Here is a 25,532-nt window from a genome sequence, read left to right as displayed (position 1 = left end):
GAGAAACTTGATCTTTCGGTCTTCTATTTGTAAAGGTTTCTCTATGAATTTCAGCTTTTCATTTACCTCTATGTCTTGAAGAGGTACTACCAAGGATTCGTCTGCTAGGCATTTCTTAAGATTGGACACATGAAATACATCATGTACTCCAGCTAGTTCCTCTGGTAATTGTAAGCGATAAGCTACTGGTCCTATTCGTTGAATCACTGGAAATGGTCCAACATATCTTGGACTCAGTTTTCCTTTCTTACCGAATCGTACTACTCCTTTCCAAGGAGATACTTTCAAAAGTACTTTGTCTCCTATCTGGAATTCGAGTGGCTTGCGACGATTGTCTGCATAGCTTTTCTGGCGATCTCTGGATGTTTTCAATCTTTCCTTGATTTGAGTTATCTTGGCTGTGGTTTCTTGCACGATTTCTGGACCTGATAATTGACTTTCTCCTATTTCCGCCCAACATACGGGAGTTCTGCACTTGCGTCCATACAGTGCTTCGAATGGAGCGGCTTCGATGCTTGAATGATAACTATTATTATAGGAGAATTCGATTAATGGTAAGTGGTTATCCCAATTACCACCAAAGTCAATTACACATGCTCGGAGCATGTCTTCTAGAATTTGGATTGTCCTTTCACTTTGTCCGTCTGTCTGTGGATGATATGCAGTACTTAGATTGAGTCGGGTTCCCATTGATTCTTGGAAACTTGTCCAGAACCGGGAAGTGAAACGACTATCTCTATCCGATACAATGGAGAGTGGAACTCCATGTAAGGCTACTATTTCATCTGCGTACAATTTGGCTAACCTTTCCATGCTAAAGGTTTCTTTGATTGGTAGAAAATGAGCAGATTTGGTTAATCGATCCACAATTACCCAAATTGCATCATTACCTTTTCTGGTTTTGGGTAACTTAGTAACAAAGTCCATTGTTATGAGTTCCCATTTCCATACAGGCATTTCTAACTGTTGTAATAGACCTGAAGGTTTCTGGTGTTCGGCTTTAACTTGTGAACAAGTTAAACACTTAGATACGTATTCGGCTATATCCTTTTTCATTCCTATCCACCAGAAATTCTTTCTTAAATCTTGGTACATCTTATTGTTTCCTGGGTGTATAGTATACCTAGATTTATGAGCTTCTTCTAAAATCTTTGATCTTAAATTTCCCTGCTTAGGCACCCAAATTCTGCTTTTGTGGAATTTGCAAATTCCATCATTTCCTTGTTCTAGTTCTTTTAGGTAACCTTTCAATCCTTCGGCATCGTCCTTGATTGCCGTTTCCTGGATTTCCTTCAATTGTTCCATTAAATCTACGTGTAGATTTATTCTAAGAGCACGGACTCGCCTTTGCTTCTCATGATACTTACGACTTAAGGCGTCTGCGACTACGTTTGCCTTTCCTTCGTGATATTGAATATCACAGTCGTAATCACTCAGGATCTCCATCCATCTCCTTTGCCTCATGTTTAACTCTTTTTGCCCAAATATATATCTTAAACTTTTATGATCTGTATAGATAGTAAACTTACTTCCATACAGATAATGTCTCCATATCTTAAGGGCAAAAACTATAGCTCCTAATTCTAAATCATGAGTCGTATAGTTTTCTTCGTGCTTTTTCAATTGTCTGGAAGCATACGCAATTACCTTCTTGCGTTGCATCAACACACATCCGTATCCTAATTTTGAAGCATCACAATATACCTCAAAAGCTTCTGTTCCTTCTGGTAAGGCTAAGATTGGAGCATTGGTTAATTTTTGTTTTAAGATTCTGAAGGCCTCTTCTTGTTTGGTCCCCACTCAAACTTAGTGGCTTTACAGGTTAGCTTAGTTAATGGTATAGCTATCTTGGAAAAATCCTTAATAAACCGTCTATAATATCCAGCTAATCCTATAAAACTTCTAATTTCCATTGCGGTTTGCGGAACCTTCCAATTGGTGATTGCTTCTATCTTAGAAGGATCTACGTGAATACCTTCGTGATTCACCATGTGTCCTTAAAAATTGCACTTCTTGTAACCAAAATTCACACTTCGAGAATTTGGCGTACAACTTTTCTTTTCTTAACAAAGTTAAGAGTGCATGCAAGTGCTGACAATGTTCGATCTGACTTTTTGAATAAATAAGTATATCGTCTATAAAAACAATTACAAATTTATCCAAATATGGTTTACAGATCCTGTTCATCATGTCCATAAATGCTGCAGGTGCATTCGTTAGTCCAAAGGGCATAACTGTAAACTCATAATGACCATACCTAGTTCTGAAGACAGTTTTAGGTATGTCTTCTTCTTGTACTTTCAGCTGGTGATATCCTGATCTTAAATCTATCTTAGAAAAATATCTAGCACCTTGAATTTGATCGAAAAGATCGTCAATCCTAGGTAACGGATATCGATTCTTAATTGTAACCTTATTCAATTCTCTATAATCGATACACATTCTCATTGATCCATCTTTCTTTTTCACAAACAACACTGGTGCACCCCAAGGGGATGAACTAGGTTGTATAAATCCTTTGTTTAGTAATTCATCTAATTGTTTTTTGCAATTCTAGCATTTCGGTTGGAGCTAATCGATAGGGTGCCTTGGCTATCGGTGTAGTTCCTGGAATTAGATGAATCCTAAATTCTACCTCCCTGTCTGGTGGTAACCCAGGTAAATCTTCCGGAAATACATTTGGGTATTCTGAGACTACAGGAATTTCCTTGAGTTCTTTTCCTTTAGTACAAATGATTACTGAAATCATATATACTATTTCTTGTTTCCGTTCATAATTAGCAACTTTCATTACTGATATGAACTTCAGCGGCTTTCGAGGTTTATCTCCTGTAATCATGATTACTTCTCCAGTAGGTGCTTGAATTTCTATAGAGTTTCTATCACAAATGATTTGAGCATGGTTGGCTATTAACCAATCCATTCCTAACACAACATCAAACTCAGCTAATTTCATAGGCAATAGGTTTGCAACAAATTTATGACCTGAGAGTTCTATTTCTACTTTTTGCAAAACCTGATTGATTTTTACTGAATTCCCATCTGCAGTTTCAACTGTGAAAATCTGCCTAACGGTAGTTAAGGGTAACTAAAGAGCTTAACAAATGAAGTATTTATAAAACTTTGGTTTGCACCAGAGTCAAATAATACTTTTGCATAAACGTTGTGAACTAAAAACGTACCGGCTATCACATCCGGAATGAGCTCTGCTTCTTGAGTAGTTAGCTGGAATGCTCTAGCATTCTTTTTAGTAGTTCCTTCAGCTGGTTTGCCCTTGTTATCGGTGATTTTGTTCAGTTTGGGGCATTCAGTTTTGTAATGCCTTGTTTCCCCACAGTGAAAACAGACTATAGTTTTCTTTTTACAGTTTTCTTCACTATGGCCTACAGATTTGCAGAAATTACAAATTGCATTGCATCTTCCAAAATGTTTCCTTCTGCAATTCCTGCAGAATGGCGGGATTGAAGATTGTCTTGCTCCTCTTTTCTTGAAATTACTACTATTACCCACCCTAAATCCTTGGGTAATTTTCTGAGCTAGTTCCTTTTTCCTATCTTCATCTCTTGTGCGTATCAGTTCATCAGTTAAGGTGTTAGCTAATTCTACTGCATCGTCAATAGTGCGAGGTCTCGCAGCCTTAACGATATTTTGAATTTCGCTAATTAATCCCCAAATATAGCGAGAAATGAGTACCGATTCTGGCGAAGCCAGTGTTGGTACCACTCTAGCATATTCAAAGAATGTCGAAGTATAACCACGACAATCCACACCTAACATCCGATGGTTTAGGAACTTATTTGCCATTTGGTCCTTTTCATACTCAGGACAGAATTTTCTTTCTACCAGACTCTTAAATTCCTCCCAAGTCATAGCATAAGCCCTATTTCTTCCTTTAGCTTGTAACACAGTGTTCCACCATTCGAGTGCTCCTTCTTTAAACAGATTTGATGCGTACATGACCTGATCATCTTTGGCACACTTACTAATTGCAATTACTGCTTCGGTTTTCTCTAACCAACGCAGCGATGCAGTTGCCCCTTCATTGCCTGCAAATTCAGTGGGTTTACAAGCAAGGAATTCTTTGAAAGTGCAACCAGGTATTGCAGCCTTTCGTTTCTTAGGCGTGTGCTAGGATTCATTATCATGATTAACATGATCATTGTCCCCGTTGATACTATTACTGAAGTTATCTTCAGAAGTACGTTTACTAGGAATGATATGTTGTGGTTCGATTGGACTTTTTACAGCAGCAACAAATGCTGGAATAGCATTGGCTATCCCTTGTGCAACTATATTTTCAATATCTCGTCTAGTCATATATTGATCCCCTGGATGTTGTTCCGATTGATTAACCTCATTTACTGGTTCATTACCACTATTTGCCATCTGATAATATATAATAATTGTTATTAGTATCTTGATAGATAGCAATTTATATAAGCAATCAGACAATTTACAATACACGTAAAGTCAAAACTATCGATTTCTCGATTTCATGTTATACTGGTTATAGTATGCATCAATACACACCACTATTTTACAACGTTTTATTTGTTATGTTACAACTGGTTTCACTATTTACTTTTACTATTACACAACTATAGTTTTACCATCCTCCTATCTTTCTTCACTCGACATCCTAAAAACGAAGTTCCCTTTCGTCATACTTCCAGGCAATCTGTCCCCCTATCTCCCTGATTCTATTTCCTGCATCCATCAATTCTTCACCGAAATGGCGAAGTTCAGCCATATTCTCAGTGCTCATTGGTGGATTAAGTAGGGGTTCTGGATCGAATTGTGGAAGGAAAGAATAAGGGTCGTAACAATATTTTGAAATTGCCAATCATTCGTCCACCACTCTTCCATTTCTACAGGTTGGGAGTGTTTTATTGGTTCTGGGATTGCTGGTGCAAAGGTCATAGGGAGTGGATTTTCAATAGGATAGGTAAAAATATTCGTATTGACAGGCTGAATAGTTTCACAGTTTGCCAATAGAATATCTATCTCCTCCTGAAAAGTTATTCTCTGGCTTTGGTTGGAGCTTTCTCCGATTTCTACCTGAGTTGGTCTAGAACCTTGTCCTACTTCCATTTCTATTTCTTGAGAATATTCCTCAAACTGTCTCTCCATTTGCCTAGAATCTCTCTTGGTTTCATTTTCCATCTCTTGCTGGGTAGAGTTTTCCTTGATTACAATTTCTTTTCCTTTTTCTAAAGGGTTGTTTATTTTAGGAAGTTTTGTAGTTGGCTTTTTCCTACGTATATGACTCCCCCATACGTAATTCTTCTTTTTCTTTCGTTTTGGTTTTGTCAAAGGTGGAGTATGGAATTTTACAGGTTGGTCCACATCAGCAAAATATCCAGTAAATTCGTGGGAAACTTCTATATTCACCGGGTAAAGATTGAGGTTCTGAAAAGCTTCAGACATCTCGTTCATGCTGTATAGCATATATGCAACATGCACAAAAATGCCAAGTTAAAACTTTGAAACAAAGCTTAACAAATAAACATGGAAGTTTTATTGCACACTATTTGTACAAAATACAGGAAAACAGACTCAGATTTATTTATTTATGTTACTTATTGGGAAGTACTGTTGCGAGATTTAGGGTATCTAAAGATTTGCATGTTCTGCTACAGTGGCTAGCATATACAAATTTGCCCATTTTTAATCTAGTTTATCTTCCCAAGGTGATTTATTAATTAACTCCTGGGTTTCATTTTTAATCTTCTTTTCTCTGATTTGCTCCTTACTTTTCTTAATAATCATACTCCTTTTTCTAGGAGAAAGCGGATACTCATATTGTGCTTTTTGCACAAATATTCCTTCTTCAGGAATTGTAGGGAGCTTTGAAATTTTAGTTTTTGATGAACTTCCTTCTTCATAGACTGACCTATCTAATTTAAGATAGATATCTTGCAGCTTTTGCTTACCCATACTGTAACTAACAAATAATCAGTTTGATTAAACACATAATCACATAATAGTAATCAGGAAAAATTAAGTATCTTTAAATACTTAATTAGCTTAACTCAGTGGCTCTGATACCACCTTATTTCTATCACGGCCCTTGACCCGGTTTGACCCGTTTCAGGAGTCGCGGGACAGAAATCCCGTGATATTTATTTATGTGAGTTTAGCAGCGGAAATTTCTATTGTCAGGATCGTTTAAAGCTAAAAACTTTTCCCGATTATTTTATTTCACAACTCGGGATAAAACCCCGATAATTTACAATAATAAGATTTTCTTGATAAAAACATATTTCTTTATTTTATACTGAGCCACTATCTTAAGCTTGAAATGCTTCCCCTGCATTTTCCTGAATTACAATAGATCACCTGAAACATGTTTGAAAAAGATTTTGTCAGCGGGGAAATACTGAGTGAGTCATTCTATTTACTGAAAATGACACATTTGTTATAATTCACAGTGTTAAGATCTTTTACAATGTTTCTGATATCACTCCAACTACCCACGGTACTTTACCACTCGACCCATTGGCCCACATGTCCAATGGTGTCTGTGATTATGGTCATATCACCCAATGGCTGCCCCAATGATGACGATTATCAAGTAAAGTGCACAATACCCCACATACCGGCTGTAACTTGGTGATTACATAAACTTAATCACAGTAATTTATAATTCTGAAAATAATTTTGGAGTATTGTAAAACGGTTGATAAAAAGAGAATGACTCACAAACTGTAAGAAAAGAGTTTATAAAAGGGGAATGACTCACATTGCAGATTTACGCGGACAGAATATGATTTAGCCTTGTTAACCTAATTTCAATAATAATGCACACAAAACCGGGTTAGTGATCAATACAGCAGTTACGATAACTCACGAGATCAAATTCTCACAATGAACGACAAAGTGCAATACTTAAACATTCATCGATTTAACGACGAACGACAAAGTATAACCCAATGTGGGTGGCACTTAAACATTCTTTGGATATATTGATCTCGGAAAGTGAATCGTAATAGCGATCGAGTGATTACCCTGTTTTGCGGCAGCAATTCGCAAGCAGTGTGTGTTTAATTGTGGTAATTTCGTGATATCTCGACGTCCACAGAGAATTTTCACGTCGAAGTAATTTCAAAAATCGAATGCCAATTTCGGCTATTTATAGTGAATTTTGAGCCTCGCTTACGGACCGTATGCCTGATCCCTTACGGTCCGTAAGGTAATTAGCCTGGCTTACGGACCGTAAGCCATAACCCTTACGGTCCGTAAGGGTGCAGTCTAATTTGTTAGAGTAGCCTAATCAGTGGTATAGGCTTGGTGAATCAGCTTATAAATCGAATTTCAGTATATACAATGCAACTTTGTTGATTATTATCAACTAGGGTTTACCCCTCCTGATTTTAGGGGCCCTGATCCTGATTCCGATTATTCCGAAAATTTTAGGGTTAGTGTGGAATTACTTGGGTGTCTCAATTAGGGTTTACTTATTGACTAATTATCATCCTAATTATTAATTTTAATGAGAGTTGTTACAGTAAGTTACTCACAATTTGTATACAAAACCCCAACATACCGGCAGTAATTGTAGAATTACAAAGACTCAATCACTGCTAAATTGCATTGTAAAAAGGTTAAGGTTTTGTAAAAACTGTTAACAAAAAGGAGATTACTCACATTGCTATTTTAGGGTTTTCAGTAGTGATTTCCTGGGAATAATCTATAATTTACACAAATGCACGTGTGTTAGTATAATAACCCATTTTAACATTAGTAATACCCTCCCCGAGACGGCATTCCAACGACTACGTCGAGCAGAACCACGACAGCCGTTACGGAACCCTAGATCGATCGGGCAGCGTATCTAATACGTATCCAGGGGTTATAATACTTACAACAGAGCAGAACCTCGTTATTTAGGGGGGTATAATGCCCGGGTATAGTGTATACTACTTCAGAAATTAAGAGAAAGAAAGAAATTTGAACGATCGGACTGAAGGCCCGTTGCCTTCTATTTATAGGGTTGTAATCGGACTTCCAGGCGGCCCGCGTAAGGTAAGGCTAATCCTTACGCGGCCCGCGTCCTCCTCCGGTCAACGTATAGCTTGGCCCGGTCACTATATAGACTTGCCGTGTGTTGGGCCAGGTGGCGGCCCAGGGCTGCGCCACATTCTAGGTCGCTCGCGGCCCGCATGAACTTAAACAAGATCATACGCGGCCCACCTAAACTAAAGGTTTCAGCGGAGTCCGGTTATACCCTAATGCGGCCCGCGTTAAAGGTTGGGGTGGGTCTATGCGGCCCGCCTCAACTTGATTTTTATGGTTTTTATTTTATTTTATATATTATAGTCTACTTTAGGCTCGGTTTTCACATACGGGGTGCATATAAAGACATATTGAGACATTTTGAGATATATTAGGGTGTTGAAAAATTTATGAGGGTGTCGGTTTACGTTAGGGTTGTTATATTTGGAAACCCATTTTGACGGATGTTACACTTGCGGAGATACTTGCAAGCTTGGACACACGACATGAGCTTGAGACCTTTCAAAGCAGTTTCACCATACACACATAATAAATCACCATTCGCGAGCAAGAATCGAATCATCTTATCGAAGCACACAACTTCAGCATGGTTTTCGCGAAGAAAGTCCATGCCTACTATGACGTCAAAACTTCCGAGTTGCATTGGAATAAGGTCGATTGGGAAGATGTGATTGTTGAGCTCAAGAGTACAATCACGAAGAACAGAATTAACGGCGACAGTTCTTCCAGTGGCGACTTCTACATCGAATGTCGAGGAGAGTTGGGAGCGCTTACGACTAAGGAGCTTCTCGAATTCGAATGACACAAAGCAATTATCGGCTCCAGTATCAAACAAACATGAAGCATAAATACCATTCACAAGGAACGTACCATTGACCACGTTGTTGTCAGCCTGGTTTTGGCGCACGTTGATGTTGAAGGTTCTGGCGCTTGCGGCTTGTTGCTGTTGCCGAGGCTGCTGCTGTTGGTGTTGTTGCTGCTGATGGGGCTCTTGTTTCACCACCCTATTCGGGCACATGTTCGCAAAGTGGTTGGGATCACCACATTCGAAGCAGACTCGGGCGTTGATCGTGGGTGCCTGAGTTGCTTGTTGGCCTTGCGGGGCTGGGAGCAGAGCTTGATGAGTAGTGGCTTGAGCTGGGGCTTGACGAGGACTCGGAAAGCGAAATGCCTATATCTAAGACATGTAATGGAGTATATATAAAACTTAAACGTTCGGTTAAATCTAATTTTTGTGATGTTGTGCAGTGTCACAACGGACACACAATTTGCTCCACCTGTAAGACGCGTGTACACAAAAGGTGTCCAACTTGTCGACAAGAACTCAGGGATATAAGGTGCCTTGCGTTGGAAAAAGTGGCCGAATCACTCGAGTTTCCATGCAAATACAGCTCCCTTGGGTGCCTTGGGATCTTCCCATGCTATCATAAGCTGAAACATGAGGCCTTCTGTAATTTTAGGTTGTACAGTTGTCCGTATGCTGGATCAGAGTGCTCGGTTGTTGGGGATATCCCGTATCTCGTTTCCCATTTGAGGGATGACCATAAAGTAGATATGCACTCTCGATACACTTTCAACCATCGCTATGTTAAGTCCAATCCACGCGAAGTTGAAAATGCCACATGGATGCTTACGATTAGTATACATGAATTGAGATTATTATTATGAAGTTTAAGGTAGCTGTCAGCGTATTCTTGTTATGGTGGTGCATATATATTGAAGGTTGGGGTTACGTCATAACGACCCCCTACTTTTAAACAACCGTTTGTCACACCCTGTCTTTGCGGAAGCGTGGTTAATTTTGGTGTGACTTCTTAATACCATAGCTTAATCATAACAAGCTATATGAATTAAAAATATGCAAGATCATCCATTAAAATAAAAATACCATAACATTGTCTTAACGGGATAACACCCTAACAACCATAAACTTGTCCAAACATTGCAAACCCGAACATAACATAAACACGATTTAAGGACTGTGACTTGTCCAGGAAAGAGTCACATTCCTCAAACCGCGGATGACCTTGGTGACTAATGCAGCGGAAAACATGCCATACCGTGCCAGACCTTTAATTTCCTGAAATACATGTAAGTTGAAAAATCAACAATAATGTTGAGCGAGTTCATGCGAAAGTGAGTAAATAAACCTTTGTATTTATCAAAAACCCTGGTATGTAGCAAATAAGGAAAAAGAGATCACCAATGGTTTGCAAGGCCATTGATATGTGTGAAGTGCAAGTAGGAAGACTCAAACCTAGCGGATTTATGCGTCGGGCACTAAGTCACCCCAAGGTCCGTTATGCTGGACCTGGGGCTGGGCTCGCTACACCCAGATAGATCTACCGCTCCTGTCCCTCGGTCCTACCCTGAGGATTAATGGCCTCAAGTTTCCGCCTACCCACTCACATGATCTAAGTAACAAACCTCCTTACGCTAACCATACCATGTATAAAGTAGTCATAATCAATATAACATGTATTTCACCCCCGCAGTTTAGAAAACTGAACACAGTTAAGAGAAAAGGGGGACATGAACTCACAGTCAGTGCGTCGCTATACCAAGTACTCCGAATGTCAGGCAGCTGTGCAACGACCTACATGTGCTAATTCTATTAGACGGATGGTCGTGCCTTAGCTTCATAGTTTAAGTTTTGGGGAAATAGTTAGACAACTATTTCGTGTTTATATTTTGCATGTACTTGGTAATTAATCTCCTTCCCAAGGATGGGGGATTTAATACATGTGTATATGTATCATCTCATTGAGTCCCACTTAATATATTTTTAATTCTCATTCCAAAATATAGATATTTTTCTCAAAAATATTATATTTTCTCTTCACATAATACTTCCAAAAATAATACGTTGATAAAATACGCGTTCATGAATATTTCCGTATAATGCGTAAGTTACGTTTTAGTAATCGTGTGGTAATAGTAATTACCGTTGTAACTTATATGTTTGTCGTGTAAGCGTTTGTATTATTTTGGGTTCGTCAACGTTTGTAAATATTATTTTTACTCTAAAAATAATATTTATATATTTTCACAAAATAATCATAAACAGTGTGGTGAAAAATATATTTACTAGGTATATATTTATCACGTTTGGCTTTGTGAAAATCCCACCTCCGATTATTTAGTAAATAATGTCATGGAGAAATATATTTTGAAAAATATCTCAAAAATAGTTCTAACACTTGTAAATAATTCTAAGTGTTAGATTTTAGAAAAATTTCGCCAGAGTTTCCCCTGTAACTGGAGGTGGCCACGCTCTCAAGCGTATCATTTTCTTTTACAAAATCATTTCAACAACTTCTTGATTCAATCAAACAATTTCCGACACTTCAAACTAGTCGACAAGTATGTAAATCGCATTATTACATGAACTTGTAGTTTTTCCGAAAACTATAGCGTAGATCCCGTTATATTTGGTGGATCTTTATATGAAGTAGCTTAATCTTGTAAAAACCTCGTTTTTAGAATAAATCATCCTTTACAACTTCCCGTCATCTTTCTCAAAGATTGTTATTTTGTCGAAACTTTCCATTTCACAAGTGTTTATACACTTGTGGTTTGTAAAATCATATTTGTTAGTGTGTCATCCGACTTTTATAAAACATGATTTTCTCGACACTTGGTTCTACGAAAATACCACTTGTACATACGTAGATCCGTTAGTTTTAAATACTATTTTACTAGTAAAACTACTTTTACACAAGTTCATGTTTCTCGTGTGGTAGAGTTTCACCTTTTAACCCTCGTACCGTTCAAGACAAGCTTATGTCAAGATCCATGATCTTAACAAAGTCGGGTTAAACGATGATCCGAGCCACCACAACGTAGATCGGGCCTAAATAATCACACAAAATGAATACTACAACTTTTACACCACTTATGATTTTTTAACCAACAAGATTCATGTTTTAGTGGACTTTAAAGATTCAAAAGATAAGTTTCCGCATTTTAACCGTTATAAATCTTATTAACCACCTTAGATATGTTCGAAAATGAGTTTTAAGCATTATACCTCTAGCTCGAGGCTAGGGAAGATTCTAGGCAAAAAGGTGGTGGATAAAAGCGAGATAACGAGGTCCTTACGCTTCCGTTTGCTCCAAGACTCCTAATACGTGACCTTGAACACTTGTATGATGTTGGAATGGATGGATCAAAAGCCGAAAATGGTGGTAGAAGGGGGAGGGGGTTCGGCCGAGAGCTAGGTAGAGGGAGAGAGAGTTGAGTTTTGGTGAAATGTGGTGTGAGAAATCTCATGTGCCATCTCTAGGTTTTATAGACAAAAATTATGATTATCGACCAATGGATTACATGTCCCCTTGATATTAGGCATAAACAATTAAATAATCAAACTTGTACTCTTGTGGTTCCCCTCTAGTTGGCCGATTTCCAATGGGGGGGGGGGGTCTTGGTTTGATTTCAAGTGTATAGCTAGAGTTTAGTTATGATAAACCAAGTTAGATTAGGGGTTAACTCGGTTAGTTACATGTTGCGCTTTAACGCGGGTGTTAGGGTAATCAGGGACCCTAACTGGCTCAGAAAAAGACTAATAATATTTCTGGCAATATTTTTATGTTCCGGGTATAGTCCGGTTGTTCGGTTGGATAGTAATCCGTTAAAGTGCTTAAATAGCTTTTAAGCGTCGTTAATAATATTTTTAGCGACACAATTTATTTCCAAAAGTGTCAGGAATATTTCCTCATGTTTTGGCACTTTATTAGTTAGCTAGAAGCTGGTATGTTAAATAAAGTGCTGTGTTTTGTGCTTAGAGTACGTTTTAGGCACATCCAATCATTATATCTTATTCCTAGAGACGCAGTTCTACAACCCTTGTATCCCTACACACGCTATGGGTGTAGTAAAATATTTCTGGCTCATACAGGCCTTAGAGGCAGTGTCTGCCTGATGCTGGCTTTATCAGCATGTTCAATAGGTTATCCGCTCAAATGCTACTGTGCTTTTGTGCATTATGTTTGTCACTAGAGTACAGCAAGTAAATAATGTAGTGACGGAAATCAAAGTATGATGCAGATATGTACAAGTGTCAACAGTCAAGTAGCAGTTCATCAGTAATCTCAGTTAAGCACAGTAATTAAGCAGCAATTAATAGTTAATTAAGTCGTACGGAAACCTGGTTTAGTGAGGGTTGTCACACCGTTTGAGGCTTTTTCGGTTAACTGTCTGATGGTTAAGGTTTACGCATCATGATAGCCTCCTCATAACCATAAATGGAGGTCTGAATGCGAAACTTAAAAAAAAGTACCTGGATCCTGTTTCTCAAACCTTCAACCATAAACAATAGTTTTCCCTTCTTAATATTACAGGAGGGTGTTGGGCGTTTTCGACAGTGGTTTCAATTGAAGGAATAAACGCGATCAAAACCGGGGAACTGGTCTCATTGTCGGAACAACAACTTATTGACTGTGCTGATGGTATCAACCAAGGGTGTCGTGGAGGGATAATGGAACCAACATTTATTTCATCCAACTACATGGAGGTATAACTACAGAAAAGAACTATCCTTGGACATTTAAAGACAGAATTTGTGATCCTGCAAAGGTATAAAACATCTATAACTCAATCAACCAATTGAATATGTTTGCTCTAGCTATTATTTAGCTACTAGTTTGTTTCTCTTTTTGATCCAGATCCGCCATCCACTCATAACGATTGACGGATTTGAGGATGTGTCTGAATGCAACGAAGAAGCATTAATCAAAGCAGTCGCAAACCAACCAATATCGGCTGCCGTTGAGACTAACGATCATGATTTTCAATTCTATAACAAGGTAACTTAGCCAAAAAAACAAAGCCCAAACTGCAAATGAACAAACATAACCGAACTCGCTTATTAATGTTTCCATGGATCTACATGGAGTTTTTACAGGACAATGAGTGAATGTTAATCATGCTATAGCAAATGTAGGATACGGTGAGACACCTGAGGGAATGAAGTACTGGATAGTGAAGAATTCTTGGGGACCCGATTGGGGAGAAGACGAATACATTCCTGATCCGATGGGGCTATGCGGTATTAATATACATGTTTCTTATCCAGTTAAGAACTCTAATAATGCACCCACCTATCATGAACTCTAGAGTAACTCTTGAACTAAATTGAATACCTTGATCTTTTTATAGAAATATGTTACCACTATGGTGAGAAGAAAAATTCCAGTTAGAAAAGAGTTAGGTGTTTATATTTTTTTTAGATCAAGTGATTCTTTTTAAATGATGTTTAGTTATCATTTTTTTGGGCGGAAATTAAGTTTTAGTGACATTGTTGGAACAAGACATGCGTATTATTGTTGAGGTGATGGGTATCTATTTATATTTTGTTTTATAGATTTCTATATTTTGCTTGATGGTGTTTAGGGCTGTAAACGAGCCGAGTCGAGCCGAGCTAGACCCAGCTCGAGCTCGGCTCGAACTCGATTCGAGCTGGTTCGGCTCGAGCTCGAATTTCATATCGAGCTGAGATTTGAGGCTCGAGCTCGGCTCGATTAGAATTCGAGCTAGCTCGGCTCGATTAGAATTCGAGCTAGCTCGGCTCGGCTCGATCTAGCTCAAACTAACATAGAACCGCAAAATTTATTACTTAAAAAACACTTAAAAATGAATTTCTTCATAGCCTAAGAGCCATAATTGCCATTTAATTTAACCATATGGCTAAATATCCAAGTATAAATAGTTAATTTACTTTCTCCATTGTCTTTACCTTCTTATATAAGGGAGATACTCCCTTAGTTTTTGTTTTCTAAGCGATGTGAGACAAAAAAAATGAAGGATGTAAACCTTATCGAGCCAGCTTACGAGCCGAGGTAGGCCAATGTAACGCCCTAAAAATGTTAGTAAGACAATAAATATACAAAATAAATAAAGAATGTAACTTGGTTAATGAAACATGACTAAATGGTAGCTAATTAAGTGATAAAGCCTAACTTAAAACACTTTCTCAAAGTAGGAGGGACTAAAGTGCAAATAGTAAACAAAAAGGGGTTTAATTAGGAAATGGAAAAGAAAACACCATGTCTGGTGTTGGGATCGATCGAACAAGGGCAGGGAAGAGGGTGAATAACCCTAAACTCAAGAAATCAAGAATTGAAGCTTAAATCTCAAGAAAATTCGATGCATGAGCACCTTTTTGCGAAAATCTGACCCTAATTAGTGAAGTGGTAAGTTTAATTTGCTGAAATTGTGAATTGTTGAATAAGGGGTAAAACCCAATCTCGATTCCTTGTATCAATTGTAATAAATCTGAGTTAAAATTTGCTTTTTAGAACAAGAGTCATACTTGAATTTAGGTTGTATGAAAAGTGTAGTGAAAACCCACTTTGTAAAGATTATGTTACTAATAGGAGGTTCATAAGGATTATGATCATGTTTTAGTTGATATGTGAAATGGTTGTGATGCTTGAATGCTAGATAAACTGATTTTAGAATGGAAATTATGTGAATTTAGAGGAAGGTGAGTCTTGTGTTGTGATGAGTTAGTAGGAACATGCTTAATAGACTTGTACCTTGTACCTTAAATATGATGCCTACCAAGTGTTCGATGAAATGCATAAAAGATGAATGTATATGAAAATAGTAGAAAGAATTGATAAACTAAGTGAAAGAATGAATGTTCTAATGTAGGCGTAAAAGAAGAAGGTACAAGCACTAAGCAAGCGGAAGGAGCACAAGATCGAGGTATGTTTCCTTGCATACAAGTCCTTGTTATATTTTCTATTTATATAAATTTTGATGTAAAATTATCCTTGTATGAAAAATGCGACAAGTAGTAAGTAAGCGACAAATCCCTTGCGGGTTTGGGTATGCTAATGAAAGTGGTATTAAGTTATGCAATTGATCGATTGAGATTCAATCGTGTCAAGTAAAGATGTACGCCATCCGTTCTAACGGATAGCTTGAATGCCATAACAAAGATGAAAGTTACAATCCGTTTTACGGATTGAAGTAAGAGTAATGTTGAAAGCAAATAAACCCAATAAAACGGGTCGAATATGAATGCTTAACTCTCTATGAGAGTGTTTATGCTAAACCCAATTAAACGGGTCGAATGTGTATGCCTAACTCTCGAAGAGAGTGTTTATGCCTAACCCAACAATTGGGGTAGTCGAATGCGTAAAAGTAAAAGTGTCTTGTATGGATAAAGTTAAAACGAAAGGTTATAGTTTACTATGGTGGTAACTAACTTTTTTAAAATTTTGTTTATGAATGTAGGTAAAGCACCTCTATAGGCGACTTGGAGATGTGGAGCGAGCACACGTTCAAGCATTACTTTACCAAGCGCTTCCGCAAGTTATATGCATGTTTTTGGGCTCACGTTTTGTTACTTAGATTAAATCATGTTAGAAGTTTACACTTGAAAACTTATGGTATGTTTGGGTAGTTTTAAACTAGTAAGGTCGTAGATGAATATTGTCTTTTATGTTAAAACAGGGGGCATGTCCGTTTTTACAAACGGGTCATGCCCAAATTTTGTAAAAATTTTTAGTTTGTGTCAATGTTGGTATTTTGATGTCCGAAAATTTACCCTTTTCTAAGTGATCTAACGTTAATGAAAAGCGGACCTAACAGCCAAGCTCGAGCTCGGCTCGTTTACAATCGAGCCACTTTCGAGCCGAGCTTTCTTCGAGCTTTTTTCGAGCGAGCTGCGAGCCACGAGTTTTTTGAACACCCCTAATGGTGTTGGTGGAGAGGAAGAGGGAATGGAAAGTGTGGCTTGCGTGAATCTGTCTCTTAAAGACATATAATTAAATTTTTGTACAAATGTGCATGTGGCATAAGGTCGAAATTTCAATTCTATTTATGATTGGGTTGATTATGGTTGTCTTTTGTCTCTTAACTGGTTAAATCTTTAATCTATATATACAACTTACATAAAAGTTATGTTCCCACCCCGTCTTGTCGACTCCGCCGCAACACGCGGGTTTCTCACTACTTAAAACATAACTATTTTCCTTGAGAGGTTTCTTTAAACAGAGAAATGACGGTCAAAAATTTACACAAAACATGTAAAACCATTTGGTATTTCATCCACAAGATCCATCTCAAACCACGAATTCTACGATTTGGAGAACCTAATAAAAAAAGGAATAAAAAGCAGCCCGAAAATAGTTGATGGCTAGACCTAGATGTGAAAAAAAAAAGAGAAGCATAGTGGTTGGCTTTATAGGGGAACAACGTAGGGTTTAAAGGAATTTAATTACTATAATACCCCTGGAGGACTCTAAAATAACCTTACATGACATGCTATATGATGCCAAAATTTCTGTTGATAAAAATTTATTATATTTTGTGAAGAAATATTAAAACACATAACTTGTTTGATATGTAAATGCTTTCCAAAACCATAGGAAAAATGTACTATTTTAGAAGATTATAAAATCTAAGCCGTTTAACACAAGATGAAAAACTTTACCTAGCACGACATTGATAATTAGGTTTTAAGTTTTCAAATTCTACTCGTTTAATAAATAAGTCATGTTTAGATTAACATGTTTAGGTGTTAAACGCATTAACTAAACATATATACATATATTACACAAAAGTGGACATGAATCACGTTGGGGTTCAACAATTCAACACGTGAACTTGAAACTGTTAACCTTATACGATTGACGTCCTAAAAAAATTATATTATTTATATCCAGAACAATATAAGTTGCACGTTTATTATAAACCAATTTAAGTTGCAAGACCACATTAAGCGCTTCTATGTTACAAAAACTTTAATTATGAGATTTTATTTTTGAAATAACCGTATTCGTACCGATTTTGACTATTTAGTCTATGTATCGGTGCCAACTACCAAGTATTATTGATTTCGGTATTCAGTACTTTTGGTATCGGTATCGGCACGGGTACGAGGAAAAACGGTATTGCTACCAAATTTTATATAAAACTTCAAGACTTCCTTTTTTGGTATTATGATACTCGTATTGATTTTTCCTATCTGGTATCCGTACGAATACTCAAAAGATTAAAAAACAAACTGGTACCAAAGCGGGTATCGTACCGAAATACGGGTACCCATACCTGTACCGTACATTGATATATATGCAGTATGGTATTCTGTACTCAGGGGCTGTTTGGCAATATCTGAATGGTTAAGTGCTAAACCAGTAATAGGTCTGAACCATTAAGTGCTGAATCAGTAAGAGGTCTGAATCATTAAGCGTCTGTATAATGCTTAACCGTTCAGAGGCAAATGTCTGATCAATTCAGATTAGAGGTCTTAACCATTCAGACTTTGTATAAATCTTAACCATTCAGAGGCAAATGTCTGAACCATTCAGACGTCTGATTGTGAAACAAATAGTCTGAAGAGGTATGGTCCCAATTCCCTGCCTACATGGCAGAGACCACACCACTTTTGTGCACACAAGGCATCCACGTCACCAAAATGCTCTAGAAGTTTCCAGAAGACTTCTGGGCGATTCACAGCTGGCATCAAAGATGCTTTGTCCGACATAAAGGACAACACGTGTCACCATTAACAGAAGGCCACAATAGGCCTGCGACAATCCAGGGAGCAGGGCTGACACGACCAGTACGAGGTACCCAGCACAGGCGAATGCGGGGACGCCACGTGTACCACTACACCCATCGTGGCAGAGCAGACCAAGGGGATATTCCCCTTGGTCGGACAGCTGGCGCGCGCCCACAGCTGGCACAGCTGCTTCCTCCTTCTTCACCCTCCGGCTATAAATAGGACCCTTCGTCATTCAGGTTCAGGATCTTTTACTCTCTTTACTCACTCCATACACACACTGTTTTCTTTCTCTCGGAACAGTACTTATTCTCACGCCGAGACTAACGGTGTTACTGTTTTGCAGATCTAGTGACAGCGATACGAGCAAGGGAAGAGGTTGAACCCCATAAGTGAAACGACCCTATTGGTTATCCTCGTGTTAACCTTTGTTTCAACATTGGCGCCATCCGCTTTTTTGCAAAACCACTCTCACCTCTTTTCTCTTCTAAAAAACACTCGTGAAAATGGCAGAACAAAATCAGTCACACCCAGTCGATGGAGAAGTTTCTTCCTTTGAACTCGTTTCGGACACGGCACACGTCCAAAGGAGTCAGAGGAACGAAACCATCCAAGAAGGTCAGCTGAACAACGATTTCCCACCCATCTTTGGAAGTGCATCCAGGGCTGTTAGCCATACAACAACTGGACCCACTTTTCAAACACCAGCAAGAATCATCACTCAAACCACAAACGGAGCTGTTTTCCAAACTCCAACGGGGATATTACAACAAACACCTCCCCGATGCCGACTCTAAGCCATGGAGCAGGCCCTTCTGCTCCATCGGAACAAACACAGCTCAACTACTCTGCACTTTTACGGCTACCCGAAGAAAAACTCTGGCTTCCTGGTATGCCGAACAAATGGCGTCCATAAACTTAGTTTATACGCAGCTCAGCGCACAACAAGCCCTGCTCCAAGCACAGGCTAACCAATCCACATTTGTAACCCCACAGCCGAGGTCTCTGAGTACACACACGGCTCAGCAGACTAACGCGTGGAACTTACGTCCAGAAAGAGGACCAATGCAAAACGTAAGAAGACCCAGCGTGCACGACACACGTGACGCTTATGCTGAAACAGAAAGCAACTTCGTGCAAAACTCCAATCTGCAACGAAGACCAATCCAAACTCGCCTGGGCGCACGCAACATGAACACAGAATGGGATGAAGAAGAAGACGACCCAACGTACAAGGAAGAATCCACAGTATTCAGTAGACTACATCCTGAACATGAAGCATACAAACCAACCAAGCGTGCGGGGTACGACCCAAAAGCAGAGCACGACTACAGCTTGAGCTATCGTCCTGAAGACATGGCTGAAAATTCAAAATTCATTCGAGAAATCGCGTGCGCGGCCATCGACAAAACGAAATTACCGCACAACGTAGGAAAATACAACGGGTTGACTGACCCAGACGATCACCTCCAGGTGTTTAAGGGCGCCGGAGCAACAGGCGGTTGGAACTTACCAACATGGTGCCACCTGTTTGCTCAGACATTCGTCAGCGCGGCGCGCATATGGTTCGACAACTTACCAGCTGGCAAAATCAAATCATGGGTCGATTTCCGAGAGAAGTTCCTAGCACACTTCTCTCAGCAGCGAAGACAAGCCAGAGATCCAGGTGACTGTTTGAACATATGGAGAAAAGACTACGAAAGTGTAGAAGATTTCATTACAAGGTACAACAAAGAATGTTTAGAGATCGGAGACATACCAGAAAAGATGATGCGCGCGCATGAAGTGCGCGCGGTCAAGTGTGATGACCTGGTTAAAAGAATCAAAGGGCGAGATGGAGGACCCAAAGACTGGGAAACCTTCATTGAAGCAGCCAAGACTATTGCGCAGACAGACAGGCAGCTGACCGGTGACGATCACCGTCAGCGCGCACACAACCATAACGATAGAAACAACAGAAGCGGCAGAAATCAACCCTGGAAAGCTTCCGGGCACAGAGAAAGAAGCCCTCCACGGGAAGACGCACGCCATACAATCAATCAAATAGCTCATCGAAAGGAAGTAAAGCGAGAAAACAGAGAAAAGCAGTGGACTCCACTGACCAAAACGCCTTCTGAGGTCCTAGCTACAGAAAACCACCAATTCAAACCACCCTTGCAGATGCGCAACAAAAGGGGTCAAGACCCAAATCTCTTCTGTGAATTCCATAAAGATACGGGCCATTTAACCAATGATTGCTTTAGCTTAAAGCAAGAAATTGAAAGAGCCCTAAGAGACGGAAAGCTCACTCACTTAGTCAAGGGCGGAAAGCGCGATTACCACCAGATACAAAGAAGAGACGAAGGGCCAGACAATAAGAAACTCAGAAAGCTAGAAACACACATGGTGCAAGGAGGTCCACGAAGACCAAGGAAAAACTACAACAAGCGCGCGCAGGATGATTCATGGCGCGAGAAACAAGTCATTTTCCCAGTTGTCAGAGGGGGTCCAAGAGAAAAGCGACCAATAGTCATTCCAGGAGTAATTGGCCACTACCAGACAGATTACATCTTCATTGATCCCGGGAGTACCGCGGATATCATATATGAACAGTGCTTCAACCAATTTGATCAAGAGGACAAGGCGCGCCTAGAACCAGTCATTATCCATTAACTGGGTTCTGCAACGAAGCCGTCTTTCCCCTAGGACAAATATCATTCCCGGTATTACTTTCAGATGGGAGAAATTCAAGAACTGAAGAAGTCACATTCATGGTACTACCGGCATACTCAAGGCATAACATCCTCCTAGGAAGAGAATCGCAAGGAGATTTCAACATGATCTGTTCTGCACCACATTCCGCCGTAGGCTTTCCAACCGAAACAGGCATTGCATTGATATATGCAAGCAAAGAAGTACTGGCAACAGACGACATCAGGCCAGCAAAATCAAGCAAACAAGCACCGCGCATAGAAGCAGAGAAATGGGTGTTGAACAGCGCGTACCCAGAACAAACAGTCACTCTGGGCCCGCCATGTCTGATCTAACGCGCGCGGCGCTAAAAAAATTACTGCACGAAAACATGGACGTGTTCGCCTGGACACCGGCTAATATGGTTGGTGTTCCACGGCACATAGCAGAACACCGCTTAAATGTCTCAGAGGACGCAAAGCCAGTGGTGCATGCCAAACGACACCTGGGTGATATCAAACATGATGCCATGAAGGAACAAGTGTTAGAGCTGTTAAACGCAGGAATCATCAGAGAAGTCCGGTACCAAACATGGGTAGCAAGCCCAGTAATGGTAAAGAAACCGAATGGCAGTTGGAGAATGTGTGTCGACTATAAGGATCTGAACAAAGCATGTCCCCGTGACTGCTACGCTTTACCAGACATAGATGAGAAAATCGATTCTTTGGCAACATTCCGGTGGAAATGTTTCTTGGATTGCTACAAAGGATACCACCAGGTCCAAATGGCCGTTCAAGACGAGGACAAAACCGCATTCCGCACAACAACAGGGCTGTATTGTTACACCAAGATGCCGTTCGGCTTAAAGAATGCGGGTGCAACATACCAAAGGTTGATGAATGAAACATTCAGTGACGCCATTGGTAAATACATAGAAGTGTACATGGATGATCTGGTAATCATGAGCAAGGAGGAGAGCGCGATGTTGGCAAATATCCAGAAGACTTTCAACACGCTGCGCAATGTAAGCATCAAGCTGAATCCAGCAAAATGCTCATTCGGAATGGAAGAAGGAAAGTTTTTGGGCTTCATAGTCACTAAAGATGGTTTTAAGGTGAATCCAGAAAAGGTCCAGGCCATAGAAAGAATGCCTTCACCAGCAAACGTCAAAGACATGCAAAAGCTTGCAGGACGATTAGCAGCACTCAATCGGTTCCTAGCTAACCACGCTGCAAAATCCTTCCCATTCATCAAGACCTTGCGCAACTGCATGAAGAAAAACCAGTTCCAATGGACTCCGGAAGCAGAAAATGCGTTTCGCGAGATGAAAGACTGTCTAATCAAGCTACCAACTTTAACCGCACCAAACAAAGGAGAACCTTTGGTCCTGTATCTCTCAGCTTCCGACAAGGCAGTCGGAGCCGTACTGCTCGTTGATCGTCAAGGTGTACAAACACCTGTATACTATGTGTCTCGAACCTTGACCGACCCAGAAACCAGATACGCAATCATGGAAAAGCTTGTCCTTGCACTGATTCACGCGTCAAGAAGGCTGCACAGATATTTCGCCAATCACGTCATCCACGTACTAACAAACTACAATATTGGAAATATCCTAGCAAGGCCAGAAGTATCAGGAAGGTTGGCCAAATGGGCAATAGAGCTAGGGGGACACAACGTAGTTTTCAGACCACGTCCATCGATCAAGGGCCTAGTTTTGGCAGATTTCATGACGGAAGTCCCAGATGACAAAGACAGAGAGTGTAAGGCGATGGAGAAAGCCGAGAAAAAGCAAACCGAAGAGCCATGGCTATTGTACACAGATGGTGCATCTAACGAGGCGCAGGGCTAAGGCTAGTAAGCCCTGACAAACACGAGTTCACTTACGCCATACGCCTAGACTTCAAGAGCACAAATAATGAAGCAGAGTACGAAGCCTTTCTGGCTGGCTTGCGTTTGGCAATCAAAATGGGGGTCCGACACATCGAAGCGCATGTGGACTCCATGTTAGTAGCAGGCCAAATCAACGGCCAGTATGAAGCCAAGGGCGACATAATGGCACTCTATCTCAACCAAGCGAAGACGTTGTTACAAACCTTCTATTCCTACAAGGTGCATCACATAAACCGCAGTGAAAATAAGCCGGCAGACGCTTTAAGCAAGCTTGCGTCAACAAGTTTCCAGCACCTAGCCAAGGATGTGCGCATAGAGGTTTTGAGCAACCCATCTGTCCCACTCAGAGAAGTAAGCGTCATCCAGACAGGAACCACGTCCTGGATGACACCCATAATCATGTACTTACAGTCCGGGATACTTCCAGAAAACAAAGCTGAGGCGCGAAAGATCCAATACAAATCAGAACATTATCAGATGGCAGACAGGATACTGTATCGAAAGTCATATCTCGGCCCGCTGCTAAGATGTGTTGACGCCGACGACGCGAATTATCTGATCCGGGAAGTACATGAAGGCATTTGTGGTATTCATGCCGGGCCGCGAATGGTAGTGGCAAAAGTAATGAATGCTGGATACTACTGGCCCGGGATGCATCTCGACGCCGTGAAAGAATTAAGAAAATGCAGTGGCTGCCAAAGGCACGCGCCAAAGACCATGCGCCCCAAGAACGAACTGGTACCGGTAACAACCGCATGGCCTTTTCAACAATGGGGCATAGACATGGTAGGCCCTTTCCCAGAAGCTCCGGGAGCAGTGAGGTTCATAATAGTCGCGGTCGACTACTTCACCAAGTGGGTAGAAGCAAAAGCACTCGCATCAACTACATCGGCAGTCGTTAAACGATTCATATGGGAACAAATCATATGCCGGTTCGGCCTACCACTCAGAATCATCACCGATAATGGAACAAACTTTGCAGCAGATGATCTCGAACGATGGTTCAAGGAACTAAACATCGAACATACCTTCTCTTCGGTTGCACATCCGCAAGGGAATGGTCAAGTTGAAGCGGTCAACAAGAGCATCGTTGATGGCATAAAGGCAAGGCTCGGAGAAAAACGACGAGGGTGGGTCGATGAATTACCCAGCATATTATGGGCCCATAGAACAATGCCAAAAACAAGCAATGGAGAAACACCTTTCAGCTTGGTATATGGGTCCGAAGCTGTGATCCCAGCAGAAATCGGGCTTCCATCTCCGAGAATGCTCTCCATGAACCTGATCAACAACGAAGAAGAAAGGAGGATCGACCTAGACCTCCTAGAAGAACGGAGGGAGATGGCAGCAATCAATGAAGCCAAATACAAATCAAAGCTTGAAAAGTATTACAACTCCCGAGTCCGGATCTGCACCTTCAACCCAGGAGATTATGTCTTAAGGGACAATGAAGCTTCCAACGCAGAAAAACCGGGGAAGCTGGCTCCCAAATGGGAAGGCCCGTACATCATCGATAAGGTACTCGGCAAGGGGGCATACAAGCTACGCACCATGAACGACAAAGAGGTTCCACGAACCTGGAATGCCCAACAGTTACGAAGGTGCTACATATAATCATGTAATAGTAAAAGGCGAATCGCCAACACATTTACTTAATACAAGAAGTGTTTGGCTACTTTCATTTAATGCAAATTTCTTGTCACAACTGCATTTATTACTTCGGGCGTGCACGAAAACATCAATGGCTCGACCATAGGAAACGTTGTAGACCTCCAAGGCTCGTCACAACCAAGTGAACAGCCGGGTCAGAAACACAACCAAAGCCTACAAAACGCCAAAATATAACTTCGTGCCCACATAAACACGAAAATATCGATAGCAGGATCATTAAACATTGTAATGCTCCCAAGGCTGAACACAGCTGAGCCCACACAATAACCTGCAACTCGATCACTTCGTATGTCACATGAAAAGCGCACATACTCAAACGACAGAATAAAAACGTTGTAGTAACACAACATCACCTGTCAGCGCCATCATTCATTCGTGACACCTAATCAAAGTAATTATACATGCACATATTATGACGATATCAAAATTTGCATAGCCATAAGCAAAGCGGTTAAACATTCGTCAGAATAGCAAATACATAGAACCAAAGTTAAACAAATTAAAAATTGTCTTAAACCATACGATATTACAAGCCTAGTTACGGCTGTACACGGCACACAGGCCGGAGATTCACCCATCAGGTCTGACTCGGGCCAGCACCTCCTGAGGCATTCCCATCCTCTCCCAAGGCTTTCTTCAACAACGCCACTCCATCCGCTTTTCGAGCCAACTTTTCAGCGGCCCGAACAACAGCAAAATCAAGCGTTGCAAACTCTTTACGCTTGGCAGCATACGCACCATCACAATCCTCTTTATATAACTCAAAGTG

The 25,532-nt window shown here is 40.3% G+C and overlaps 1 protein-coding gene and 1 long non-coding RNA gene across 2 annotated transcripts in view; both read left to right on the top strand.

The window, feature by feature from the left end:
* The window catches only part of LOC110932503 (thiol protease SEN102-like), a 48,527-nt gene extending 34,597 nt beyond the window's left edge, over nt 1-13,930 (top strand). The window contains exons 2-4 of the mRNA XM_022175832.1: nt 13,356-13,528; nt 13,680-13,820; nt 13,919-13,930. Coding sequence (XP_022031524.1) covers nt 13,356-13,528; nt 13,680-13,820; nt 13,919-13,930 — 326 coding nt within the window. The remainder of the gene's footprint in view (nt 1-13,355; nt 13,529-13,679; nt 13,821-13,918) is intronic.
* Nucleotides 13,931-15,071: 1,141 nt separating this feature from the next.
* On the top strand, nt 15,072-16,521 carry LOC118483705. Its single transcript, XR_004871127.1, has 3 exons — nt 15,072-15,206; nt 15,670-15,723; nt 16,258-16,521. It is a non-coding gene; the product is annotated as an uncharacterized LOC118483705 (long non-coding RNA).
* Nucleotides 16,522-25,532: the final 9,011 nt, after the last annotated feature.

The sequence above is a fragment of the Helianthus annuus genome, chromosome 11 (assembly GCF_002127325.2).
Source record: "Helianthus annuus cultivar XRQ/B chromosome 11, HanXRQr2.0-SUNRISE, whole genome shotgun sequence".
NCBI classification, from domain to species: domain Eukaryota; kingdom Viridiplantae; phylum Streptophyta; class Magnoliopsida; order Asterales; family Asteraceae; genus Helianthus; species Helianthus annuus.
This window is presented reverse-complemented; position numbering and strand designations above follow the sequence as displayed.